The sequence below is a fragment of the Alligator sinensis genome, unplaced genomic scaffold (assembly GCF_000455745.1).
Source record: "Alligator sinensis unplaced genomic scaffold, ASM45574v1 scaffold428_1, whole genome shotgun sequence".
Classification (NCBI taxonomy): Eukaryota; Metazoa; Chordata; order Crocodylia; family Alligatoridae; genus Alligator; species Alligator sinensis.
In genome coordinates this window covers 2,516,038-2,543,010 of record NW_005841919.1, presented here as the reverse complement: position 1 = coordinate 2,543,010, position 26,973 = coordinate 2,516,038, and the positions used below count along the sequence as shown (strand labels likewise).

The window sequence follows — 26,973 nt, the reverse complement described above, 5'->3', positions numbered from 1 at the left end:
GTGCAGGAGAGTTCCCGCCAATTTGCAGTTTCCTTTGCAGGATGCATTTCTTCTTTGCAGCACAGAAATGCACGGTGCAAAGAGTTCCCGCTATTCGAATGTAAATTTGTGCCCCGCTATTGGCCAGTGCTAAATTATTCACACGTGGCGGCTAGTAATTGGCTCGCTAGCCGTTTAAAATTCCGCGTGACTTCCGCCCAAGTCGAAGAGCTTTGAGCACGCTGCAGAGTGCCTCTGAAGTTATCTGACTTACTGGCTTGGGCCCCGCTAGCTGGAACAACCCGCGTGGTTGTTCAGACGGCCAGACCACCTGCGTCGTGATTGCAAGCGGCGTGAGTAAAGTTTTTTGCAACCGATAAGTTGTGTCTGCCTCTCCATTCACCAGCCCGCCCTAACGTACGACCAATTTCTAACGCAACTTGAGTCGGCTCTGGCCGTCCGAGACAAAGTCAAGCCTAACCAACCTTTTAGAGTTCTTTGACAGTGTCAACAAAAATGTGAATCAGGATGATCCAATTGATATAGTACATATGGACTGCCAAAAAGCTTTTTCAAAGCTCTTAATGAAATTGGGTTGTCATGTGATTAGAGGGAGGGTCACTTGTGGATCAGAAATTGAATTAAGGATAGAAAATAAGAAGTGGGTATGAAAGATCAGTTTTTGGAATGAAGAACAGCAATTAGCATGGCCCCCCAGGGATCCGTGTTGGGACTGGTGCTGCTTAATATAGTGATAATCTGGAAGGGGAGGAGGGAAGTGGGGTCAATAGTGAGGTGGACAAATTTGCAGATGACAAAATTGCTCAGAGTGGTAAGGACCAAGGTGGACTGAGAAGAACTGTGGAAAAATTTCATAAAATTGAGTGAACGTAACAAAATGGGAAATGAAATTCAATACAGGAAACCCTCACTATTTGCAGGTTCAGCATTCATTCAGCATTCAGGTTTCAAATATTCATGAATGCCAAACCTGCTTCTTAAATACACTTAAAGGAGCTCCTCAGGAGCTCTGCACTTCCCGCTGTCATGCTTCCGCCGTCACCAGAGAAGCTGTGCCCCCCACCCAGCCAGCGGGGAGCACCGAGTTCATGAACACAGACAGCGATCATAAATGCAGTGCTTTATTCGCAGATTTCATCATTCGCAGGGATACAAGAATGTATCCCCCGTGAATGACGAGGGTCGCCTGTACTGTTAAATGCAAAGTGATGCACATAGAAAAAGATAACCCAACATATGTGTTGATGGTTTCTACATCAACTGTTACCACACAGGAGAGAGATGCTGGAGTCTTTCTGGACAGTTCAATAAGAATATAAGCTTGATGTCCAGCAGCAGTAAGAAAAGGCAAATAAAATGTTAGGATTATTAAGAAGGGAATTGCAAACAAAACAAAAAGAGAATCAGTATGTCCATTGGGGTGTCCATACCTTGAATACTGTATCAAGTTTTGTTCCCCACACCTCAAAAAGGATAGAAGCAAACTAGAAAAGGGATACAGAACAGCAACAAGAGACACTATTAAAGGTACAACTAATTTGCCGAGACAAATCATGATAAAACAGGAATTGGAATGCAGGGTATAGGTAAATAACTAGGGTGCCAATGAAGGATACCAAGCAGAGAACTCCAACAAGATCCCACTGCTTCTTCAATGTATCTAAGGAGCCAATGGGCATCACCCAATGAATCCCTGCTAGGAGAAATGCTCAAATAAGGAAAAGGAAGACATTCCTATCATTGCCCAGGTTTCCTTTGGCCAATGCCTCCTTGTCTGGTAGAAAGAATGGCTTGGCCAGGGCCAGGAGGAGATTGACCAGAAGGTTATGGGACTTTGTTGAACTTTGGAAGGACTGTGGATAAGATAAAAAGGTGCAGGAAAAGTGGAGCCAGAACCTCAAAAAAGGTACCTGAAAAGACAAAAGAGAGGATGCAGCTTGACACACTCCAGGTATGTGTGCCAGGCTAGTGAAGATGTTCCACCATTTGGTGTCTGGGCAGGATGTAAGGGCAGGATGGTGAATGGTATGGCACACTAATGTGTAGACCCAGTGGCAATCGATTGTCCAAAAGTGGATTGGTTTGGCGTCCCCTGGCCTCCTGAAGTGGTGCACAAGGGAGTGGGGAGGCTGGCAAGGCAAGGGCCCACAGCAAGCTCCAGAGGGCTGAGGTATATGGGTCAGGGACTACCCTTGCACAGGACCTGTTGGATGTAGGCAGGGGGTGCCGGCAGCCAGGTAGCCTTCACCACCAGAAGCAAGCAGCAGGGAGCAAGTGGTGCGGATGTCTCCATGTGCTGGGCCAGCCCACGGGGATCTGCTCACCCCTGCCTGACAAAGTCCAGTAGGTCCCCAATATGAGCAAAGTTAGCCTGACTACCCTCTGGCACACACAGGGCACCTCCATCACCCACACTATCAGCTGTAGGTTTTTCAGTGAAGAGGACTGTGCACTAAATGACCATCTGTGAGTCTAGAAGAGGAAACCAACCTCTGGGTCTTGCAACTCACCAAGGGAAACCTCAGATAAAGGAGTTGCTGGTCACACTGGGTGGCAGGGGAAGGTGTATGCTATTGGGCCTGACTATAGCTGCCAGAGAGGAGCCCCTACAGGGCCTGAAGATAGATGTACATCTGGCTGTGGATACAGACCAGGTCCTCTCCCATGTGCAAGGGGAGGTCCAGGGCACCTACAGAACCCAGCATCATCCTGGTCAGGCTGCCCATATAGCAATTGGCCAAGGTGCCCAGAGGCATAGGCCAGGTAATGAGCTAGTGCCAGAGCAAGGACAGAATGAGCTGGTTGATGACCAGTCTCCTTCCGCAGAGGGAGAGACACCAGAGGTGCCTCATGTATGACCACAGCCAGTCAGACACAGCCCACAGGGCTTGGCCTGCCAGGGAAAAAAGTTGAGCACCACTAGCAGAATATGAGTTCAACTGCCACCTATTGCCCACCTCCAGTCCAGAGCTCTTGACACAATTTACTTGGGCAGAGGAGAATGGATTGACAAGCCTCTACCTACATCAGTTCATCTGTATCCTAGATCAGGAGAGGCATGTTGTCAGCATACCATTCTTACAGCTAGCTGGCTCAGCAAGGACCAACCCCATCAACCACTTTTGTAGGAGATGTAGGAATGGCTTAGTGGGCATCAGACAAAGGAATTCTGATAACTCAGTCAAAGTGAGATTTTCCAAGCAATCCCAGTCACCCATGCTAACTTGGGGGAAGTCTCTCAAATTGGACCTTAGGGAGTCAGGATCAGTGGGATCCAGGAAGATGAGATCACAGATCTCTTTCTCCCTTGTTCACAGCTTATTGAGATCTATGCAGCAGTATCATTCTCTCCTAAGAAGCAAGTGAATCTTACTTTTTGACACTCTTCTTCATCAGGTTATAGAAGAAGCAAGAACTGCAATTCATATCCCAGAGGAGTTAAATCCATAATCAGATGAATGTGCTGTGAATATGAACAAATATCTAGTTCTCAGTACTGGTTCCTGCTTCTCCCAGTATTCTCTGCAGAGTCTGCCTCTGTTCACACAAGATTAGCCAGAACTCCTGGAAAGAGTTTACAAAGGCTCCAGGAATCTGATGTTGAAGTATCAGTAGGCCAGGCAAGATTGTGGTCACCAAGCAGAGAATAACCAAATGTTGGAGGCATGAATTTGAATGGCATTCAGCAGAGAGATGTAGATCCTGCATAGTGAGAAACATCATGATGTTCTTCTACCTTGAGAGAAGTGAATGTGGTGGCAGGCATAGGGTGCTGGACAACCTGGTGGTGAGTGATGACTTCTTTGAAGATGTCTGCAGCAGCCCAATGCCATTCCTTATCTGGTCCTGCATTCTGAGGGTGACATCTGAAGTCCCTGCCAAGAACCAAGCACCTGTGAAGACTCAGGGTACAAGGCAGTTGGCCACCTGGTGATAGAATTGCATCATCTCTGGTAGTGAACAAGAGCTTAGATTTTAACTAAATTCAGGAAAAGCCCCTGTGCTTGAACCCAGAGATGTAACAGACAGCCCAGCACCACCTCAGTTTGAAGAATCTCTGGCCCAGGTAGATCAGGATCACTACCCTCCATGATGTCTTTGTGAAGTGGCTAAAGTAGACCCTGTTTCTGCCACTTCAACTACCAGGTGGCTTAAGCAGCTAGCACATGCAGAGACTTATCCTATAGCTGCAGACCTTAAAGGTGAAAGTTCTTATGGCTCGGGATGGAATAGGGGGAGAGGGGGAGAGATTCAGTGTAGCCTTCACAGGGAGAGGAGCCAATTGCATGGCCATGCAAGTTTGTCCCCCCTATCACAGATGTAGAGGGCAATGTAAACATGATGGGCTCACTAGCAATTCTGGCACTCCACTTCTTGGTCTCCTTGCCCTCCTCCATTAACACTCTCACTGCACTGAAGATCTGGGGGCAATACCCCACTGCTCCAGAGGTAGCTACACTTCGATCTTGGAAGACAGCATGCTCTCCAGGAATTTAAGCAGCTCATCTATGGGCACAGCTAGGGCCAAGTCATCCTTTCCCAGGAACTTGGGTTCTGCGGAGACCTCTTCTCGACTCCCAAAGAGTGCAAGTGTGTCCCCTTCCTTCGTCCCAATGGGGCAGAAGCCTAGTAGAGCACCACCTAGTCTGCTACTTCCCCTCACACCAGTGGAGGGATTAATGCAGATCCTGGAAGCAGAGGAGAGGTAGTCAGGATTCATGGCAAGGCAGGAGATAGAAGAGTGTGCAGGATCTTCCTTGGGGCTGTACCCTAAATGGAGGAACCCAGTGTTTCTTCCTTCTTTGACAAGTTCACAGCTCCCCAACATGTTGGATTCTGTAGGGGGAGGAAGCCTTAGGCTGTGGGCCAATGATAGGGACAATTCCTAAGACCCTGCCCCTTCAGCTCTGGGAGGATCAAGGGTCATGTCAGAGATGCTGATGGCAAGGTCTGAAGAAGATGACCTGGGCACCTCAGTAGTGGTTGTGCCTGTTTTGTAACTTGAGAAAGGCTGACTTCCTCATGGGGAGCTTCATGGAGGTTTCTGCCACCAGATCCATCCCACTGAAAACCAAGGTCAAGGCTTCAACCTCAGCACCTGGTGTGAGGGGTGGCAGAGTTGGGTGTCTTCTCCATGGGGTCCTCTGGGTTTGTCTACACCAGCTTAAGTTTTCCTGGGAGTGGGTTTCCAGGCATATCATTTGAGGTGACAGGGTCAAGCTCCACTTTCTGGTGGGAGGAGAGGGGCTTCCTACAGGGAACTGAACTGCTCTGGGTCTTCTGCTTAATAAGGGTAGAGGGACCATCCCTACTCCACTCTCCTCACCTGCAAGAGGCAGAAGGCAGGATGAGATGGACCAATGGTCTGCCCCAGTAAATAGTATGTTCTTGGTAAATGACAGTAGGGGAAGAACAGAGCCTGGAGGGAGGCCTACATATTGGCTGGCATGCCTGTGGGCCAAGCAGCTGTGTGCACAAGCAGCTCATTACCTAGGGTAATGCTAAGTAACTAGCACTTCTCTGGTTCCTTTGAATCAACCAAATGATGAAATAACTGGCACTACTCATGTCATGTTGTGCTCTACCAATGAAAATAAATTGACTCTGCTTATTAAGCACAGAGCCATTCTGTTTTCTAAACCAACCAGAACACTGATTTTCAATAACAGCACAATGAACAAATGTCACGTTACAATAATACTCCTCAGCTTCATCTTTATTTTTACTTAGCTACAAGAAACCATTGTCCTGTTACATACTTTGTTAAGGATGTTATAGTTTGCCAAATGGATTCTTCATTGATTATAGGATTCAGAAAATGCAAGAAAAATACAGCCATTGAGTGCAAAACAACCACTCCTCTTATAGTTTACATAATTTCTGAAAGAGTCTTTGCAGCTGTAGGGTGTTAGAACACAGAGGAAAGAGCATCTGGATGATGGAATGAATTCTTCAGTGGGATGCACACCCTTTATCCATCAGTTGCTGCTGCCTATGAGATCCAAGTTACTAGCCATCACACACTGGCACTAGTTGGCACCCTTGTTGGCCATCTCAGCAAAGACAAAGGGATAAATGACTATGGAAGATTGATTACAGGCTCCTTAACCTAGTGAAGAGGGCTTTAAACTAGCTTTATGTGAGAAGGAGACCAAAGCCCTGAGATATGTGGGGATGTGGGTGACTTGGAGCAAGAGCAAGCAGGAGGGGGCAACAGAGGAGGTGTTCTCATTCTTCCTGAGAAAGTGTGGGTCCCTTACTGAATGGGGGAGGCAACCTTGTGACAGAAAATGCAGAAAAGGCTGAAGTGATCAATGCCTTCTTTGCTCAGTCTTCACAGGCAAGGTCATTTCCCAGACTACTGCACTAGGCAGCACAGTTTGGGGAGGAGGTGAGCAGCCAACAGTGGCAAAAGAGGTTAGGGACTATTTAGAAAAGCTGGACATGTACAAGTCCATGGGGCCAGATGGGATGCATCTGAGGGTGCTGGGGGAGTTGGCTGATGTGATTACAAAGCTGCTGGCCATCATCTTTGAAGACTCATGACAATCAGGAAAGGTCCCAGATGATTGGAAGAGGCCAAACATAGTGCCCATATTTAAGAAAGGGAAAAAGGAGGATCCAGGGAACTACACACCAGTTAGCCTCCCCTCACTCCCTGGAAAAATCATGGAGCAAGATCCTCAAGGAATCCATTTCTAAGCAATTGGAGGAGAAGGTGATTAGGAGCAGTCGGCATGGATTCACCAGGGGCAAGTCATGCCTGACCAACCTGATTGCCTACGATGAGATCACTGGCTCTGGATATGGGGAGACCAGTGGATGTGGTATACCTTAATTTTAGCAAGGCTTTCCATACGGTCTCCTGCAACATTCTCACAAGCAAACTAAGGAAGTATGAACTGGATGAATGGACTGTAAGGTAGAAGGAAAACCTGGCTGGAGCATTGGGCTCAGAGGGTATTAATCAAAAGCTTGATTTCTAGTTGGCAGCCAGTATCAAATCGAGTACCACAGGGGTCGGTCCTGGTGCTGGTTTTGTTCAATGCCTGCATCAATGACCTGGAAGATGACACAGAGTGCACCCTCAGCAAGCAGGTGGCAGAAAAGTTATACTGGAGGGTAGGGCTAGGATTTAGAGTGACCTAGACAAATTGGAGGATTGGGCCAAAAGGAGTCTCATGAGGTTCAACAAGGACAAGTGCCAAGTCCTGTACTTTGGACAGAACAATCCCATGCACCAGTACAGGCTGAGGGCTGACTGGCTGGGTAGTAACTCTGCAGAAAGGGACCTGGGGGCTACATTAGACAATAAACTGAATGAGTCAAGAGTGTGCCCTTGTTGCCAAGAAGGCTAATGGCATACTGTGCTGCATTGGTAGGTGTGTTGCCAGCAGGTCAAAGGGAATGACTATTCCACTCTATTCTGCAGTGGTGAGGCCACAGCTGGAGTACAGACCATATCTGCATTCAGTTTTGCCTGCCCCCACCCCCTTCACTACAGAAAGGATGCGGACAAACTGGAGAGAGTCTAGCAGAGGACAGCAAATGTGAAAGGGCTGTGGCACATGACTTCTGAGGAAAGGCTGAGGGAACTGGGCTTATATAGTCTAAAGAGGAGACCGAGAGGGGACTTAATAGCAGCCTTCAAATACCTGAAGCAGGGTTTCAAAAAGGATGGAGCTAGACTGTCCTTAGTGGTGGCAGATGACAGAACAAGGAACAATGGTCTTAAGTTGCAGCAAGGGAAGTTTAGGTTAGATATTAGGAAGAATTTTCTCACTGGGAGGGTAGTAAAGCACTAGAACAGGTTGCCCAGAGAGGTGGTGGAATCTCCATCTTGGGAGGTTTTTAAGATGCAGCTAGATAAAGCTTTGGCTGGGATGAGCTAGCTGGGATGGTCCTGCTTTCAGCAGGGGATTGGATTAGATGACCTCTTGAGGTCCCTTCTAACCCTAATTTTCTATTATTCAATTTCTCTCCATTTTTGTTCTTGCATAAATTGCTATGCTGCTGCTGAACACCTTCTAAAACATGCACAGCAAGGACTAGGATTGAGAGGAAAACCAAACACCAGCTCAGAGACAGCTCCCCTGCCACATGTCTCATAACAGTTTTCTCCTGGGTTTAAAGGACTCCGCTTTACAGATACAACCTCATCTCTCATCTAACCATTTTTTCTTCTCTTAAAATAAAATTCAGCAACCATTGACTCATGAGACTTTCAGGAGCCTCTGAACAGAGGAAATCCAGAGAGAGAGACTAAATCTTGAGGGACATAGTTATATTTTTGATAGCATCACATATATTTCCTCCTTTCTCTTTTGCATTTTTAAGATTTAAAAATAATATCATAAGACAATCTTTTCCTCCTCAAGATAACAGATAAATAGCAGCACGGGTTTGGAAGGTAGGGGGTGAGAGTAGTAGGGCAAGAAAGACATTGTTTTCCTCAGTCTTGGGAAGCACAGCAAATTAATGTTGGAAATTACATAAAGGAATATAATTCCAAGGGAAGCTGGCAGGGGCTCCAAAACAAACACAGGTTTACTCATTATCAGTACAGCTTGTATTGGTCATTCACTGAGGTTAATTGCAATGCTGTACAACATTATATGCCAATGTAGTCCATTTATGCAGGTAAGGTATGAACTTGAGTAGGAACAGGACCTCAGGCTCAACTCTGGTGGGAAAGGTTCGTAAAGGGCCTTCACAAGTTCACTGAGTGGAAGAAACAAGGGCTTTCTATGTATAGAGAGGGCAGAGAAGGGTAGTTAGTTGTGTCAGTCTTAAGTCAGGCAAAAGGCTACGGAGGGTTGCATTTTAGAGCAGCAGTTCTCAACTGGGGCGCTGTGGCACTCAGGGTTGCCATGAGACTCCCTTGGGGATTGTGCGGTGAAGGCACTGCTCTCACTGTAGCAGCAGCAGCCAGACAAAACTGTGCCACATGCACTCCTCCTCCATTAGGGCTCAGATAAGCCTAGAGCAGGCAAGGAAGCTGGCTTGAGCTGCAGCCCAAACTCCTCCTGGAAACAAAGGTGCATGGGATAGTTCCACTTGTCCCACATGCCTCTATTTCTGGGATATGCCACGGAGGTTCAGCCTGGGGGTCCTGCAGCATGAGGCAGCTCTCCTGTCTGCTCTAGATTTGGCACAGAGCACTAATGTAGGAGTGCACACACATGCCACAGATCTTCCCAGTCTGGCTGTGCAGAAGGCAAGTGGGACAAGTTTCCCTGACTCCAGCCTCACCCAGTTGAGAAGCACTGAAACTGAGTACCAGCAGTGGTTCTCAATTGGGGATACCTCCATGCTCGAAAAAGTTGTGGAGGGGTGCCCTGACTCTGAAAAGGCTGAGAACCACTCCCTTAGAGACTAACTGTTACAGAGGCATAAGTTTTCATAGGCAATGGCCTACTTCATCAGATGCTATACGAGGACACAGATTCGTCACAGCCCTTAGAGTTGCTCCTGCAAAGGACTGCAGCAGATGGGAGAAGCAACAGTACTCTTGTCCATGTTATTCTATGGGCATTTGGAGATGATGTCCCTTTCTAAAGGCAGCATGAGAGTGGGTAGAGATTTAGGCCAGAGCATTAACGGGTAGAGATGTGGGTTTTCTGAAAAATTTTGAATTGGAAAATTTTCTGGAAATTTTTCCAATGCCCTAAATAGAGCATGATCTGATTTAGCATGTTTATTTAACTTGTATTTAGTAAACAAAGCTAAAAAAAAATACCCATGGGTTAATTTTATGCCCCAATAGCCACAAGTATTTGAAGTGAAATATCTGATCAGGAAAAAAATTAAATACAGCACACTTAATGTGGTTTAAATGTTATATTCAAACAAATTCAAAGCTTTATGTGGAATGAAATTATTTTTATTGGAATACTTGTAAAAATTTAAAGACAATATACAACATGTACTTCCCTTACATTGTTTGCTTAAATTTAAGAAAAAAACCCAAAGGCACTGAAAACTGTTGACACTAATTTTAGCAACCCAAAGAACTGTGCATGATATGCCATGGTTGTCCACTCATCTACTTCAACAGAGTTTAACTCTCTTCCCCTGAGGTCATTGCAGTACCTCCAGTTTCACTGTCACTATCCGTAGAGTCACTTGCACTACCATTTCAGAATCAGACTGAGGCAAATCTGATTCAGGACTACTTGAACCACATTCTCTTTCGCCAAAGGATGGTTTTACCAACGAGCCTACAGGCAAGGGCAACTTATCGTCACACTGCATCTTCTTCACTAATTGTGCTTCTGACTGATTCTCCAGAAGCAAGAGATTTGGAGAAAAATAAACAAGTTTAGCAGTGTGTTTATTTGTTAAGTCTACTCCTCTTTTTTGTCTTGATTGAGCTGAAAGCCTTCCAGTTCCGTTCACAAGATGCTGCTGTTGGTGGAAAGCTTAGGATCATTAGAGCAATCCTGGACAACAGTCGGGTGTTACAGTATCCCTTCCACCATGTGAGAGGACACTTATTCTCTTCTGCCTGCCAAATGATGTCTTTGTTCCAAAGTTTTTCTTTTGCAAGGTACTTGGTAATGTCAGTCATCATGGCTATTTTGTTGATGTTGGGGACATTTTAAGCTTCCATAATTGTATTGAGGGCAGTAGATAATTCATCTTCTGACAAATGTTGTCCTGCGTGTTGGGATCCAAAAGGTTTGCTGCCAGGTGGACTGGATGAGAGCAAAACTCAGATCTCTTAGTAAACATTTGGTTTACTACTATTACTTCTTTTTTAGATAGAGGTGAAGGCGGCAAAAACACAAATAGATTTTCATTCAGTTATCTGAATATGTCTGGAATATTTGAGCGGCTTGGTGCATCTCCTTCAAGTTTCTTGACAGCCACTCAAGCTGGTAGTGGCAAATTGAATGCTCCTTGAACTCAAACCCAAAACACATTGTTGTCAAGAATCTGTTTCCGAATGTTCAAGGGAATAATCTGGGATACTGGATCATCTACTGAAGCACACTGCAAACAGTTCTTTGTGCACAGCAAACTATGTAAACACTTTGTAGCCGAGCCCCATCTAGTTTCTCCTGGCAATAAAAGTGCACTTTCCTTCTCCTGCTTCTCTTTCTGTAATTTTTTCAGTCTGATTGGCAACATGATGATTGTGGAATACCTTCACAGTCGCTTTGCAGTTTGCCAATATTGTCTTCATTGTATTCACACTTACTATGTCCTTTGCCAGAAGCTTCAACCCATGAGCAAGACAGCCAATAGTATTAAATGCCTTTAATATTTGCCATGCAGCTTTCATGTTACTCACATTATAAGTTACAAGGGCTTGTACCCTGGAGGAACTTGCACTTTCAGTCTCTTCACTCAGTAATTTGGCTATGTATTCACCTGTATGACTAGAAGATTTGATAGGAATTGCTTTCAGGAATATTGGTATTGGTTCAGGTGTTGCCAACAGTGTTCAATAAAGGATTTCCTTGTATATCAGTCCATCCATCTGACATCAGAGTCAGCGATCCTGCTTGACCAGTCCTTTGAATAACCATGGTTTGAACTCTGTGATACTCTCTTTCTAAGAGAATGTGATAAGTGATAGTGATCGTTTGTAATGTTCCTTCCAGTACTGATTTTCAGTTATGGAAAGAGGTGTACCACTTGCAAGCATAGCTCGAGCTAATGTCTGATCTTCTTTCGACATTTTGTCCACAAACCTTGATAAAAAGCTTGACTGTCTTGAACAGCTACTCATGGTGGATCACATATCTGATGACAATAAAAGTGAGGATCCTACTTTTTCTTCCCCCAAACCTAGCAGCTCAATGTTTTAATTTTCCATTTTTTGAAAATCTGCTATTGACCTTGAACTACCAAGTTCCTGCAACAAAAAGCGGGAAAATATTTTTATTTTAGTCTATTCTAGTCTGGCCTCATCCATCAGAAAGAGAAGGAGAAGCAGCAGGGAGTTTGCTTCCCCCTCCCTGCCAGAAAGAGCACTCTGCTACTAAACTTCCTGCTCAGTTGCCCTTGGACGGCAGAGCCAAAGGAAGGTATAGTCTGACCTCTGCCATCGGCCAGAGGACTAAGTTTACTCTGCTGGTTTGAAATAGTTAATTATTTATCTATTATGGGTTTGGGTTTTTTAATTGTTAAGCCTAAGTCAGTTTGGGTGCTTAGTGCAAGCAGAAAAGCAGGACACACACATTTTAAATAATGCAACTCTGGACTATTATTTATTTATTTAACAACTTTTAAAAGTATAATGTTTTAAAACACTATAGATGCTAGTTTATACTGTGTGTTGTTTAACATATTAATTTGTTTATTTACATAGGATTCCTGAAGTAGACTTTTCTCAGATGATGTTGTTCTACCACTTCCTTGTATTAGCTTTCTATATATGGCTTGTACTCTTGCAGGACAGTTTCTACATGTTATTAAATGTTTCTTCATTCCTGTTGTGTTGTTAGCATACTCCTACCCACAATATTTACATTTACCAACTTTCTTCCTTCCTTCAGTGGCTTGAACTTCACTATAATGATGCCACACACTAGTTTTTTCTTCCTGAGTTGGCATTCTTATGACTGCTCTGTTAATGGGGCAAGGTAAGATAAATTTAAGAGAGAAGATCCTAGTCATCATTTTAAGACTCTTGTTGACTAAGTACATTTGTACCTGCCTCTTCTTTGAAAGCTGTAGGTCTTAGGGTTTTTACTTCCTACCTTGAAACAGAAAAAAGTGGGGTAGTTACTATGAGTTAAAGCACTGAACTAGTCATATTACACATGAAGGCATGAAGTAAGGGGTGACATTTTTCACAGTGAAGCTATCTTTTGGAATAAGTTTTCTAGGGATGCACGGGATCCCCCAGCACTTACAGTATCTGAGAAAGAGTAAGAGTATCCTTGAAGTGAGGTAGCACAAATTTCAGGTAAAGTGCTCTGGCCTAAGATATATAAAGGTTCAGTTAGAATTATATGGGTCCCTTCTGTCTTTGGGTACCTATGGATGTCCTTTCAACAATTAAAGAATGAGACTAACAGAACAGTGGGGGCTGATGTTACGATTAGACAAAAGGTAGTGGGTCAGCAGCATTACTATTCAACTTTGATTTTTTAGGTCATCTCTAACATGCTAACTAACACTAACTACATTAAAACTTGGATGGGAGAGCTCCCAGAACTGCTGGTTATGCAGCAGGTGAATTTACTCCACAAAAGCACTGTAATCTGTGTTGCTCAAAGTGCTGAGTTCTGGACTGTGCTTTCATTAAAACCCCCCAAAGTATTCTTTCCAATCCGAGTATGGATGATATCCAGGTATACTGGCTATGCTCCAGCTCTGGTAATTATGTTTGGCCTAATTACATTTCTCATTAAGTCTAAAATCTATAACTTCCTCTGTGTTGCCCTAGCCTATTGTTTAAAAAGAGCTAAAACAGCTGCTGCATTTCACCCTAGAGAGAGTTACCATGGAGATTTAAATATACATGGCAATGTTCTGGGAGCCTTCAACACCAAACATTACTACATAAAAGCAAGTAAAGATAATATGATTATTACTAAGTTATGTATTTATAATAATTCTTAGCGCCTAGAAATCCCGCTGGAGGGGTATAGAACAGAATGGGTCATAAAGTGGAAATATTTTATCTTTTTGGTAAACTTCTAAAATTCCCTTTCTCCCCTCCCCCAATTCCATCAGGGCCCCATAAAGAAAAAAAAAAAGGATCTGGCCTTTTTTTCTTAAATAAATTGCATTTGACTTTAGTTAAAACCTTAGCTTACCCTGAAAAAAAATTGGTCTTAAACAAGCTTCTCCAACTTTCAAGACATTTTTGTGCAAAGTTACTCAAAAATTCAAAGAACTACCCATTTCCGTTATAGTCCATGCAACGATTTCTAGAAGAATACTTTCAAGTAACTTTAACTTGAGTGCTTCAACATGGCAAGCCCATAACACTATATATAGCACCCAAAACTTCTTACCAATTAGCAGCCAAGCTAGAGCATGACCAAAATATGTAAAGTAGGCATCTTCTTGATGGCATTGCTTCCAGTAACAAATTGATATTAATAAAGTCACACAGTATTCACTTGGCCTGGATCCAACAGCACTAGCATAAGATCATGTAATATGCAACTCCATAGGCCAGATCATGTGCTGCACACTTAGCATTTACAAATGACCTTTTCCATCCCTACACTGTAATCCTACCCATGAATTCCAGCTCTGAGGCATCCCAAGACCCCAAGCAACTACAAATTGAGGGATCCAGTAGCATGATTAAAAAGAACTTATATACAGCTAGAAATGTTTTGCCAAACCGTCTCCACAAGAGTTTCACATTCATTGATGACAAAAGCGGAAATGGGATGGGGACGGCAGCATAATACAGAAGTCTCAACAATTACTCAAGCTTGGTTTTCACCTAGTTCCTCTATGACCTAATTATTGCTATCAAATTCTAATGAAGGGCTCGGAAATCATTTGGAAACCGAGGTACAGTAGAGTTTTCCCTCTCAGCTTAGCTATGCCACTTGCTCTGACCCTATAGCGTAGCAGCTCTGGATGACAGGAACAGCACCAGAGAAGTACCTCTGTGTCAGAGTAGAATGCCTGGGGACTGGCGTTAATGAAGTTCCGAAGGGAATACACAGATCATATCAAGTTACATGCATTTTGCCTCTGTCATGACCCAAAAGGCATGATTGTGTGCGCGCTTCGGCACCAGAATTATCCCCGTCAAGTTGCAGAGCATTGCATGGGAGAGTTTCCTGTAGCAAGAGGAAACCCCGGTGCAGGGACCAGTTTCCCGCCTTTTCTGCAGCTTCTTTTGCAGAGTGCATTGCTCGAGTTGCAAGAGGAATGCACGGTGCAAAAGAGTTCCCGCCACCGGTATGCAAATTTGTCCCCCGTGATTGGCGAGTGCTAAATTAGTCACACGTGGCGGCTAACGATTGGCCTATTAGCCGTATAAGAGGCTTGAGCAGTTTCCGCCCAAGCCAAAGAGGACTCCACATCCATCTCGTGGGGGACTCTGGGTACACGGCAGGGTAATAGAAACCCTGTGTGAGATCCAGAGGAGCGTGGAGGCCTGATCCACCGCCCACCTCTTCCCGTCTTCGAACGCAACTCTTATAAGACGTACTTACGAATTCTACTTTGGTGGCTCGTTCACCCAGAGCATCCGGAGCTCTGCACCGTGGAGCCTAGCAACCTCCATGAGACCGTCTGTGTTGTTTGTCTGTAACTGCAACTTAATCAAGTTTTCCAGCCTACACCACTGCCATCTCCGTGTAAGTAAACAAACTTTTAAACTACCGCTACGCGTCCGTGCCTAATTCCAGCTCGATGGCCTTCTCTCTCCGCCCCCGCGTGCCCGGGCTGCTGGCCACAGCCCGCGTGCAGCGCGAAAAAGGGCTCGGGTCGCTCCCGGCCCGCACAGCCTCTAGCACAACCACATATCCACTCCACCCCCTCTTTTAATTATTTTAGCAATTATTTGTCCAAATGTAAAATAAGTAAATCCCACACAAGCATTCTAAAATAGTTGTTTCATCCAGACAGAATAACTATGAGTATGTACAGAAGTGCTTCATGCACGTTTTACAGTGCTGTAATTAAGACCACTTTTTTATAGCAGTATGAAGTTACAGTGGTCTTAACTATGACAGAAGTGCAAAGTTGGGAAGGGCTCTGAGCTGTCCTGCACTTTCCAGGCTAGGCGCTAGGGGGCGCTCTGCAGCCTCTTGGGACTTCTCCATTGGTCAGAAACTTGACCAGCGTACAGAAGTTATTTAAAACGCTGTAGGTTCCTGAAGTGCTGTAAAATACAGCATTTCAAATTTAATACTTCATTTAACAAGAGTTAATTTAAAGCACTGTACCCATTTTGAAAATGCTCTAAAACTGTGCACTTCTGTTAAGTCATGGCAATAAGTGCTTTAAATGGCAAAAAAAGCAACTTCTGCAAACACGCTGTTTGGTGTACTTATTTTCTTGTATAAAGCCATGTCTCTCTCTTTTTCCCCTTTTCCCAGACACTAACACACCCCTTCAATAAATTTCCTCATATGATTTAGTGATATTGCTTAACTTCTCCCACGCATTTTTCAAGAACGAGAAGAAACATATACCAAGATATTTTTAAAGTTTTGGCTATCACACAACAATTACTGTATTACAACTTCATTTATCCAGCATAGTCTGTTCCATAAAGGATTTCTGGGTTACGTAGCTTGGATTTAAATGAAAGAAATTAACGTCCACCAACAAGTCCCTACCACTTATAGTCAGGTCACTGAGGTCTTCCATCATGAGTATGGAGAGTGGATTTTAGCAACAAACACTTTTATCAAGACTTTAATTAGAATTCAGGAATGATTTGGTAATGTTTCTTTTCTAGATGCAAAGCTTCTACCTATACTTAGCAATAAAACAGCCAACACTTTTGACCAAAAGGCGATGAAGGAAAAAGAAAACATTAGAATCCTAGAGACGGATTATTCAGCTAGGGTTTGTTCTGTTGAACTCTTTACAAGTAGGGTAATCCCCAATGTGCTCTTTATAGTTAAGCCAGCACTCTAGCTTGCTTTGAATTTTCTTCCATGAAGAAGGGAAGAACTCAAATCACAATCCTATTCTTTTAACTAGAAAATACTTACTGGTAAAGCAGGTTTAATTTTTACAGTTAAAGGCCATCTGATTTAGCTGAACAAGCGGGCAAAATACCTGTGATTAGCAAAACTATGCAAAAAAAGTAGATCTGACATGGTAGAAAGTACATGATACAGGATCACATGCGAGAGTCCCTGCCACATCCCCAATCAAAAAATAGACTTATGACCCAGAGCTGCATCAGGAAACAAAATGTATCAGATAGTACATACTGTCCAACAACTTTGTTTCCTCTCATTAGACAACCAAAAAAGGCTGGGAAGCTTAAGGACAAACACAAGCATACCAGATATTTAATATTTGTGCGTAACACAGCTACACAGAACATTATTCATAACATCGTAACTGTCAAACAGTACTGACCTGCAAATTTTATATGTATACAAGTGAGACTGTATATGTATCTATGCACCTTCCTTCCCATAATGGCTCTTTTCTACCAAGGTGGTTCAGACTTTTCTTTTAAAGAAAAAAATCATCATTAATATTCACTGGTACACATACATTGTGGCTACCTTAATTTAGGTCTTTGGTTTCCTAGCTAAGACAATGCACTGGATCACCCAGTCGGTACCTTAATTTAAAATCAGGTGACCCCTACTGTTGCCCGTGCCCTCTTGGTTATGGGCAATAAGTCACATGACACAGGCATCATTACACTTGCTGTCATTATCAACCTGAAAAAAACATGCATGTATACAAGGCAAAAATTTCTTGCAATAGTGAGCAACATTTTAAGTAGTGGCTGAGAGGCACAGATTGGTCACCACTAATTTAAACTCATGATACAATTATATGATGTGTGAGAGAAAATAGCTTTTAAAACTATTTTTAATCATTTTCTGCTCCAGTTTACCTGCTTTTTCAGCTCTGACCATTAATTAATGCAGATCATTCTCCATGCAACATTCTAAATCCAGGCAGTACTAATATCTTTACACAGTCATCTCACAGTACACCAGTGTAATTAAACAGTACACTAGGATTGTACACTTTAAGGCACTGCATTGCCATGAAACGAATTGCTCTGCTATGAAATAAGATAGCTTTCAATTATGCTTTACTATAACATGTTTCATTAACCTATGGAAACCAATTTGGAAGTCTTCCTGCATTGCACAGCATATTCATAAGAATCACAACAGACATTAGAAAACATTAAGCAGAACACACTCCAACTTCTTGGGTAGATATTTATGTTGAATGAGCCCAGGTGTCAAAATACTACTCCTTACAAGTGTTTGAAGTAAGCAACATGCAACAATATAATTCAGTGCATATAAACAACAACTTCAGTTGTATTCTGTATGTCAAGTGGGAAAAGCACACATTCAACCTTGCCAAGAGTTTGGACAAAGCAGCTATTCAGAATTACATATGGTTTAGTTCTTCCATGGTCTTACCACAGCAGCTAGCTACTGCTGAAATAAGACCCGGCTGGCCTCAGGTAGAAGTGCTATTTGAGAGACCTAAGTGATCTAGACTGTGGGAACTAGGCTAAACAGCTACTTGCAAGTTGCACTGATGTTAGAACATGGGTGGGTCCTGTTCAGAAGTCAGGACACAATGCAGTGTATTGTGAGGGCTCTCCATGGGAACGAAAATGCTTTTACTTAAAAGTATGGAGGAGACTTTTCTGGCTCCTTGGAACATGTGGCTTCCTCAGTAACGAGGAAACATGTCAAGGCAACATAAGAAACTATTACTGGAATCTGAGAGGACAATTAAAGTTTCAATTGATCTTTTCCCAAATATATTTTTGGAGGGTTATAGGGGGAGAGCAAGATATATTTACAAAGTTTCTCTAGGTTAACAGTAGTCTTCGATAACAATCCAGTATAGAACCACAAAAATTTGTATAAAATTTAACACATAGTAACATCAAAACAAACAAATGTTACCATGGAGACAACTACCTAAACAAATGCTCACAAGGGATCCAAGACATGACGTCACACAAGCCTGCCTGCAACCATAGTAACATGCCAGTATAAACAGAAATATTTTGATTTTTCTATCAAGTAATGTCATGGAATTAGCAGTTTTATGGCAGTGGTCAAATCATTTATTGTGGCATTTAATGTTTGCACTTCTAAAATAAGAGCAAAGGTATTTATATCAGGGGTATTATTATTACCACATTAACTACATCCAACAAGTGGAGCATGTGCGTGGAACATTTACTGTATCAAATTCTCCAGAGCAGTTGCTGACCCCAATAAACAAAGAAATTTATGTTCCCAAAACAACATGTCGGAATGCTGGTCAGAGGTCAGTCGCATCTATTCTTCTTGTATATTTTGCTTTCTATAGTATGGAAAAAAAAACCCTAATATTCCTAGACCTGATTTGTCAGTGGCTTAACGTCTTGCTAGATTAACACAGAAAATCCACCCACATTTTGTTTTCCATAGCAAATGCTATTTTTTCCTCCCGTGTCTAACTAGCTATTAGCCTACTTCCTCTAAGGCCATAATATTAACTAAGCTTAATCTCATTGTCCCTGCAAGTGTAGTGGCACAGGCCAACAGGTTTTATAAATCAGCTGTCAGGACAAAACAATGTTTCTTGTGTAACAAATCAAAGCAGGGGGCAAAAAACCCCAAACCCTGTAGAAATGAAGGCAATTTTCCCAGATGCTGAAAAATGCCTAAGGAAACCTGCATTCCAACATTTACCTAATGCCCACTAGGGCTAATTTAAAATATACTACAGTACCACTCTTGCATGCTATAAAAACACCTACATAAAGCACAGAAGGTGCACTGGGAAAAAGGAGCAGTTGTTGGAACAAACCCAGTGTTTTAGCAGTAGCCTAGCCTACCAGTAGGGGCATGGTTATACAACATGTGAAAAGCATCTATTTTTTATTTTTATTTTTTGCATTTCTGCTATGAAAATTCAGTGTCCAACATCTTGAACAGTGCATTATTGTGACTGCTCCTTCTTCTGCATTAAATTATGCTTTCAAAAAGAAAATTACAGGTTTCCCACCTTTTAGCTGAAATTTTTTGCTGATCTGTCATATTGCCCACATTTGTCAGATTTTTGTGCTTTCTTGCTTGGCACATTAAGTGATAGGACTAGTTTCATAGATTTCAGTAAAGCAATAGTGCTAAAACTCACAATAAAGATATGAAACGCAAAGCCAGGTTTGAAACCAGATGTTTCTCACAATTACACACACGGACTGCCAACATTCAACCCACATATCAAGTCAGTCCCAAGGCCACTGGGACACCTTAAATGCTGTAACAACCCTCCTCCACTCTGCCCTGTCTTTGGCTAAATTTGCGCTCTCTATCAGTTGAAGCCCTATCCAGTCCTTAATATTGGTTCCCCAGCTCTTCTTGGGTCTACCTCTCTTTCTCTTTCCCTCCATTGTGCCCTGCATTATGGTGTTGGCAAGGGCATCCAGCCTTCTCATGATGGGTCCAAACCATTGCAGCTTCCTTCATCACACCATCTCCAACAGTTTGTTCAACCCACACATGCAAAAAAGAAGGTCCTTACTCCCAATCTACTAGCTTCCATGCTAAATTGAATCAATTCACTTTGTAAGTAACAATCTACAACCATTGCTAGTTGTTTCAGAGAGACAATGGGCCTTTCCACCTAGCAGCTCTCTTCCTATGAAAACAGCTAATGCAATGAGAGCTGCTTACCACAAAGATGCACTTCCAGTTTTGGTCTACTGGATTTTCAAAAGCACATTTTATTATATTAGTTCAGTTTTAATAATGTCATTTGTTTTTGGAGATGAGAAAAAATGCAGTTGTCCAGCACAATATTTGAATAGTGTTGCACATATTGAGAACTGCGTCTTTATATACTTTTTATAGTACAGGAAAAGCAATTCAGAAATCCATTCCTCTCTCTCGTGTTTCAGGTTAGTTAAATATAACCCACATACCTAGACCTGGTCCAATTATTTGCTATGAATTCAATTCTTTTTCCTATTTGTAATGCTGATTTCTATAAATGCATGCCATATGCATAAGTATTTGTCTATGCAAATACCCTCTGAATTGTTCCCAGGATGTTCTCTTAAACCAGGGGTTGTCAACTGGAGGTACACATACCCCCGGGGTACTTGAGAAGGACCTAGGGGGTACGCACGGGCGGGGACGGAGTACTGCCATGCAACATCCCATGTAGGCACCGCCCAGCCAGAAGCTTGCACGTGGCGGCTCCCGCCGCTCCGCATTCAGCTATGCACCACCCCTCCCCGTCTCCGCTGCTCTGCGTCCAGCCACTGGGGGGTACACTGATCCAGAAATGTTGAAAACCCCCATCTTAAACTATTTCTAGTGTTTAATAGGTTGCCTTTTAATTGATCATATTCTCCAATCAAATGATTGAAAGCTGTTAAAAATCAGTATAATGAGCAAACAAAAGAGATGCATTTTAATGCAACTGTAGATGCACAGTCAGTCAAACTAAAATCCATCAAACTTGGTGATCTCTGAATGTTAAGTGTGTAAAAAATGAGTAGAAAATTGTCAAAAAAACCACATCACCATAAATAAAAGAGAACCCAGCTCACCACAGTCCTTGGTAGCACATACACATAGTGCCTTTGTGCATCATCTCTACTTCTGTGAGTTCTTTGCACTAGCCCATCCTCTCCCTCTTTTTGATCTCAAATGTATGCCTTATACATCTTGTATTCTGTATAGCAGGGGTGCTCAATCTCCAGCCCACAGGCCAAATTTGCACCACACTGCTATGTCATCTGGTCTATGGGACTCCCCACAGGTCTGGAAATTTGGTAGTGGGAAAATGGTGGCACCACTCCCCTGCTGCCAAAATTCTGGACCCATGGGGAGTCCCAAGCTCTGCACACTAGGACACAGAGCCGGGTAGGGGCAGTGCCAGGTTCCAGGAGCCAGTTCTGGTCTGGAGTTGGGAAGGGAGAGTACCAGGCCCCTAGGATCCAATCCTGGTGTGCAGGGGTAATGCCAGGCCCCCAGGATCCAATACCAGCATCCAGGGGGTAATGCCAGGCCCCCAGTATCCAATACCAGCATGCAGGGAGCAGGAAAGGATGGCACTGGCCCCTGGGACCCAATCCTGGCACATGGGGGGGTGGGGTGGGAGGGAGCAGTGCCATGCCCCTGCGATCCAAACCCAGCAGACAGAGGTGGTACTGGACAGGAGGTCTCCAGGACCCAAACCCAGCAAGCAACATGTGGAAGGGGGCAGGTGCTGGGCTCCAGGGCCCAATCCAGCCTCACAGACAGGCTCCATGCCACTCATCTGGCCCACAGGAAAAAAAAATTGAGCACCACTGCTGTACAGTATCCTCTCACACAAAACTAGTGGAGTAACAACAGTCCAATCTGAATTTATGCTTCCACACAGAGACTAACATCATTTCAGAATAATTATGTTAATAGGAATACAGATGCAAAGTTAACACATGGCTTCATAATCCATGGTTAGTAATAAAATGAAGCTTAATTCAATCCCTCAATATTCAACCAAATACTGTCCACGCTGAAAAAGATTACCAGATCCTACCATGTATTCATCACTCAAGGTAAGACCCAGTCTGATCTATCAGTTCTAAGGCACTAGCCTTGTGCAAAACTTTTCCAGTAACAGAGAAGGACAACTGAATTAACTCTACCATTCATATATATGGAGGGGGACCCATATATCTATCTATCTATATATATATAGATAGATAGAGATAGAGAGATGGATAGATAGATATATCTGTATATATATGCATGGGTGAGAAAGATATTGTTTAATTATTTTGAAGAGTGATTCTAAATATTCACGGGATTCCACAACATATTCCATTAACATGCCCTACAAGTAGAGTTGGTTAGAAAAAAAATAATTGATTTGAAGAATGGATTTGGAAATGCCTCTGCAATATTTCACAAGACCTGTAGTTTGGGTGTCTCATGACTCCATTGTTTTTCTTATGGGCCTGACTCCCTGTCTGGACTTTTATTTCCCACAATGCACAACTGTCTCTCCTCTTGCTGAACAATTCAGGTGGATCACCCAAGATACAGCTCCCATTCCAGCCATGGAATTTTTTTTTCCACCCCGCAAGAGGCCTTAGTTGTAAGCTTGGTAAAAGATGAAGTTTTTCAAGTAAAGTAGACAATTTTGCAAAAATGAGGCAAATCACAAATCCAGGTTTCCATGGGGAAAAGAAAAACTGAGGGAAAGATTCAACCACCAAAATCTTTCTCTGTGCTCTGAAAATAATCCTAAGGTAGACAAAAAAGAGACTCTTCAACAGAAGTTATGAACTACTCAGTATTATTAAGTCAGAGAATCTGGGCCTTGATTTTTTTGATCGGATGTAAAGCCAAAGAAAAGTAGCAATAGTTTTGGCATGGCATGGATTAACATATCCAGGACACCCATTGTATATAGAAGTGTCCCTGAGAACAGCCTAGGGAACATAATGCCAATGCTCTAGCACAGCAATATTCAATATTTTGGTGCAACAAGCTAGACCAGTAGCAGAGTAGGGGTGGGAGGGGAGCTATCCATGGGCCAGGATCAGGCCCTGCTCTGCCCCCACTCAGCCTGATGCCAGACTGATCCTGAGCACCATCACCCTTAGCTCTGTACCCCCAAATCAGGGTCCTGGACTGCCAGATCAGGGCCACATGCCACCTGCCTTGGCCCCACATGGCCAGATCAGGGTCCCATCTCCTTTAGCCCTCCCTCCCTCAGCCCCATACTGGCAAATTGGGTATCGCAGTACCAAATCAGGGCCTTGTGCCACCTCCCCTGGCCCTGCACCACAGGATCAGGGCCCCAGTCCCTGGCTGCCTCTGCTTAGCCCAACACTGCAGGATCAGGCCCCACACAACCCCTAGCCAGACTCTGTACCCAGAAAGGGCCCCAGACCACCTCTGCATGCTGACTTAGTATGCTATCTGGCCCATGGTGCTCCCCACGGGTCCCAAAATTTGGCAACAGAAAGGCAGCAGTTGCTGCCACAGCTCCCCCACCATCACATTTTCAGGCTCCCCAGGGACTGGACAGCATGGCTCAGCAGTCCAGATCTGGACTGCAGGCCAGGGGTTGAGCACCCCTACTCCAGCAGCTGGCCTGTTAAATGTCTACATAAAACAAAAAAGGTCTCTTATTAAAGTTAACTAAGTTAACTAAAAAGTTATCTGTGCACTGTGTTCAGCACTTCTGAGGGCTGAATGGATCCTGCTAAGACATGCATCAAAATGAATATGCTACAAGATGTATTATATTATATATAAAATAAATAATACATCTTGTAGCATATTCATTTTGATGCATGTCTTAGCATATATACACAGACATGTTATATACATGAGCCATCCTAGTGAAGACAGCTTCTACTACACTGACCTCTTCAAAATAAATCAAAATCCAGAAGTAAGCTGGAAATACAACTCTTGGAAAAGGAGTTCAAGAACAGCCAGAGGTCCTCCTGAGTCTAGCAGTTCATCAGACTAGCATGGTCAAGGCATGACAGTTTCAGTAGCCCAGAATACACAAGGGCTATAATGTTATAGCATTATAGCAGGTAACCTTTGACTCTGCAGCCCAAATGATCAAGTGCCTGTGTACAGCTGTGTCACAGGGGAATGGTCTTTGGCAAAAGTCTGGAGAGCATCTTTAATTCATGCCTCTGGAATCACAGTAAGAAGCCTCGCTGAAAAAGCAGATAGCTATATTAAATGATAGAACCACACTGGGAGACCTGGACAATGAAATACCAACAGCAGAACATCTGAGTTGCTGAGCATTGAAGGGGAAGGAGGGGGTGCTGAGAGCAGGCAGTGGGAAGGGAGGAATTCTTCTGAATTGGGGATTTCAAAAAAGTCCCCGGTTGCTGCTCTCACAGCGTGGTCTGAAAGTGGGTGCGACTGCACCACTGTACTCCTGGATCTGCCCCTGCACCTCTCCCATTAGCCAGAAAAGGTTATGTCTTCCCACTTTTGGAAAGCTGGAAAGGTCCATCTTACTCTGCACTGTTGCAGTTCTGCTGCTTAATAAACCCACCTTCAGAGTGGGAAACAGTACGTGACTGGAGCACATGGCTGTTATTTTAAACTGCCTGATTTGGTGAATCTGCTTCCTGGTCTTCCAAGAAAGAGTAAAATGCTGTATATGGCTTATATACCTCATCAGCTCCAATGCTTTGGCTTCTTCCACTTGTATCATTCAGGCAAGACAAAAAAAATTGAATGCTTGTGGACTGTTTTGATAAATGTGCCTCTTCTCTGCTCACACAGCACCACCTCCATAGCTTAACAAATGGAACAGATGGTCCAGTTAAAAGCCAACTTCTCAGAAGTTAGATGGTTCATTTTCAAAGCAACAGAGAGTGCGTCTTAGAGCAACTAGGAAAGATTCAGTGTATCAGAAGAACATGTATATAATACCTGCTATTGCTTGCAGATGCTAGTCATATCAGTAGCAGCTTTTTGGAGAGGAAAAAAAAGCTCATTAGGGACAAGGAATGGAGCAGAGGGAAAAAGAACTTACTTGATTTTACTGAAGACAATGTCAACATCTGTGATCGTCACATTCTTCCCATCTATCACATGACAGTCCTTACATAACTTGGACCAGTTCTTCCCATGCATTTCTTTTCCTGTGGCTCTGGTATCTCCATGGATGGCAAATTTTCTAAAAGCCTCTTCAAGGGCACTGAGCTCTCCTGCCACGGCCCCCTCATGGGAACTGTTGGACTCGCAGGATAGCCGTTTAGCTGCCTTCTCCTTTGTTGGATCTGCTGGAGACTTTGGAGGAGTCTTATTTGCAGATTTAGCGGACTTTGTTTTGCTGTCAGCCATTGTGCTGCAAAGAGGAGGGGTCGGGGGAAAAAAGCAGCCAACAATCAGTAAATTTCTTGCTAATTAATTTGTATGGCTTTCCCTTTATTAGGATGCCCTTGAGAACTATACATTCCCCTGTTCATGTCAGAGTCTCTGGAGGCCACTTAGGTATGCAATTAGCAGTAACTTTGTACACCTCCTTTTTGGATTTTCCCTAACAGTCCAAAGGCACAAATATATCCACAAAAATATTGTATGGCCTGGTTTCATAAAAAGGTTGCAAAACCATCCACATCTAAAAAAATCCTCCAGTATACAGAGCCAGAGGACAAAAATGAGAATTCTAAAAAAGTCAAGAAAACTTACCTCTTCCATCACTATAGCAGCTGATGCAATGGTACTCAACAACCCTTGTTTTCTACAGAAAGCTACACTGAGCACGATTGTGGTCTCAGTCATTGGTGTAACCCCACTGTTTTAGAAGCTTAGAAGCTTTATCTCCAGGACTATTGTAATAAAATATATTTCTGTAATGGAAATGAATCCATTTCTGGGGTATATTAGTGGTCACAAGGGCTAACAAATATAGAATCCTCAAACTTCTTGGACATTGCCCTTCTGTTAGCAAAACTAGTAGCTAGAAATCTGAGAACTGATCTGCCCAAGCATTTTGAAGTGAAGGCCTGCAGGAAGCAGCAGTGATAAAAAGCATGCCCCTGTTCCAGAAGACAGCATTCAAATTTGGTTTCATCTAGCCTATTTATTCTCCGTAGACTTCTCCTGAAGTGCCTGTCCATTGCAAAGTATTGTGGAGAAAGTAAGCCTTATGTTACTTCACTTAATATGTGTTTTCAGTCGCTAAACACAGAGCACCAAGAAAAGAGGTACAACTTCATAGACCTGAAAGACTAATCTACCTGAGACACTCATCAGTGATAATGCAGAGAAAGACATACCACTCCAACCTAACTCACCTCTCTCTACATATGGACTGAAAGACACTTTCTATTTATCCTGTCTGCCCTTCTGAAATGGTAAAAAGATCTCCACTTTTAACTCTAGTTTAGTTGCACTTATATCACATCGTCTGTGTGGCTAGCAAATGTACAAAATGCAATATATACCCAATGAGAGTTTAATTACATGGAAGGCCTGTCTTGGTTGCCTCCAGTACACACATATAACAGCAACAAATGTGACGAAAAGAACTCTTAGCTTCTATCTGCCCCTAGTTTTCCCACAGGCTAATTGCCAATTGTCTGATGTAAAGCTAAGGAACCAAAATGTACCCTTACACCCCATCCTATGTTCTTTTCCTGCTCAGTCCAGGTCTTGTGCCCCATAGTAGCAGTTGAGCATCTACTACTCACTGTGTAACATGTGCCAATAAGCTTACGGCTTTTCCAAATTAAAGCCTGGATCCCAAGGACATGGTTATACCCTGTCCTGATACTCACAATATATACAGCAGAGATCTTGCATGGCTACCAGTTGTAATAACACG

General features: G+C 43.3%; 1 protein-coding gene across 2 annotated transcripts in view; it reads right to left on the bottom strand.

Moving 5' to 3' along the window:
- TPPP (tubulin polymerization promoting protein) overlaps positions 1–26,973 on the bottom strand; it is a 111,292-nt gene that overhangs the window by 67,253 nt on the left and 17,066 nt on the right. For both annotated transcript variants that reach the window (XM_006018979.1, XM_006018980.2), the window contains one exon: positions 25,177–25,491. In XM_006018979.1, the coding sequence (XP_006019041.1) occupies positions 25,177–25,491 (315 nt within the window). The remainder of the gene's footprint in view (positions 1–25,176; positions 25,492–26,973) is intronic.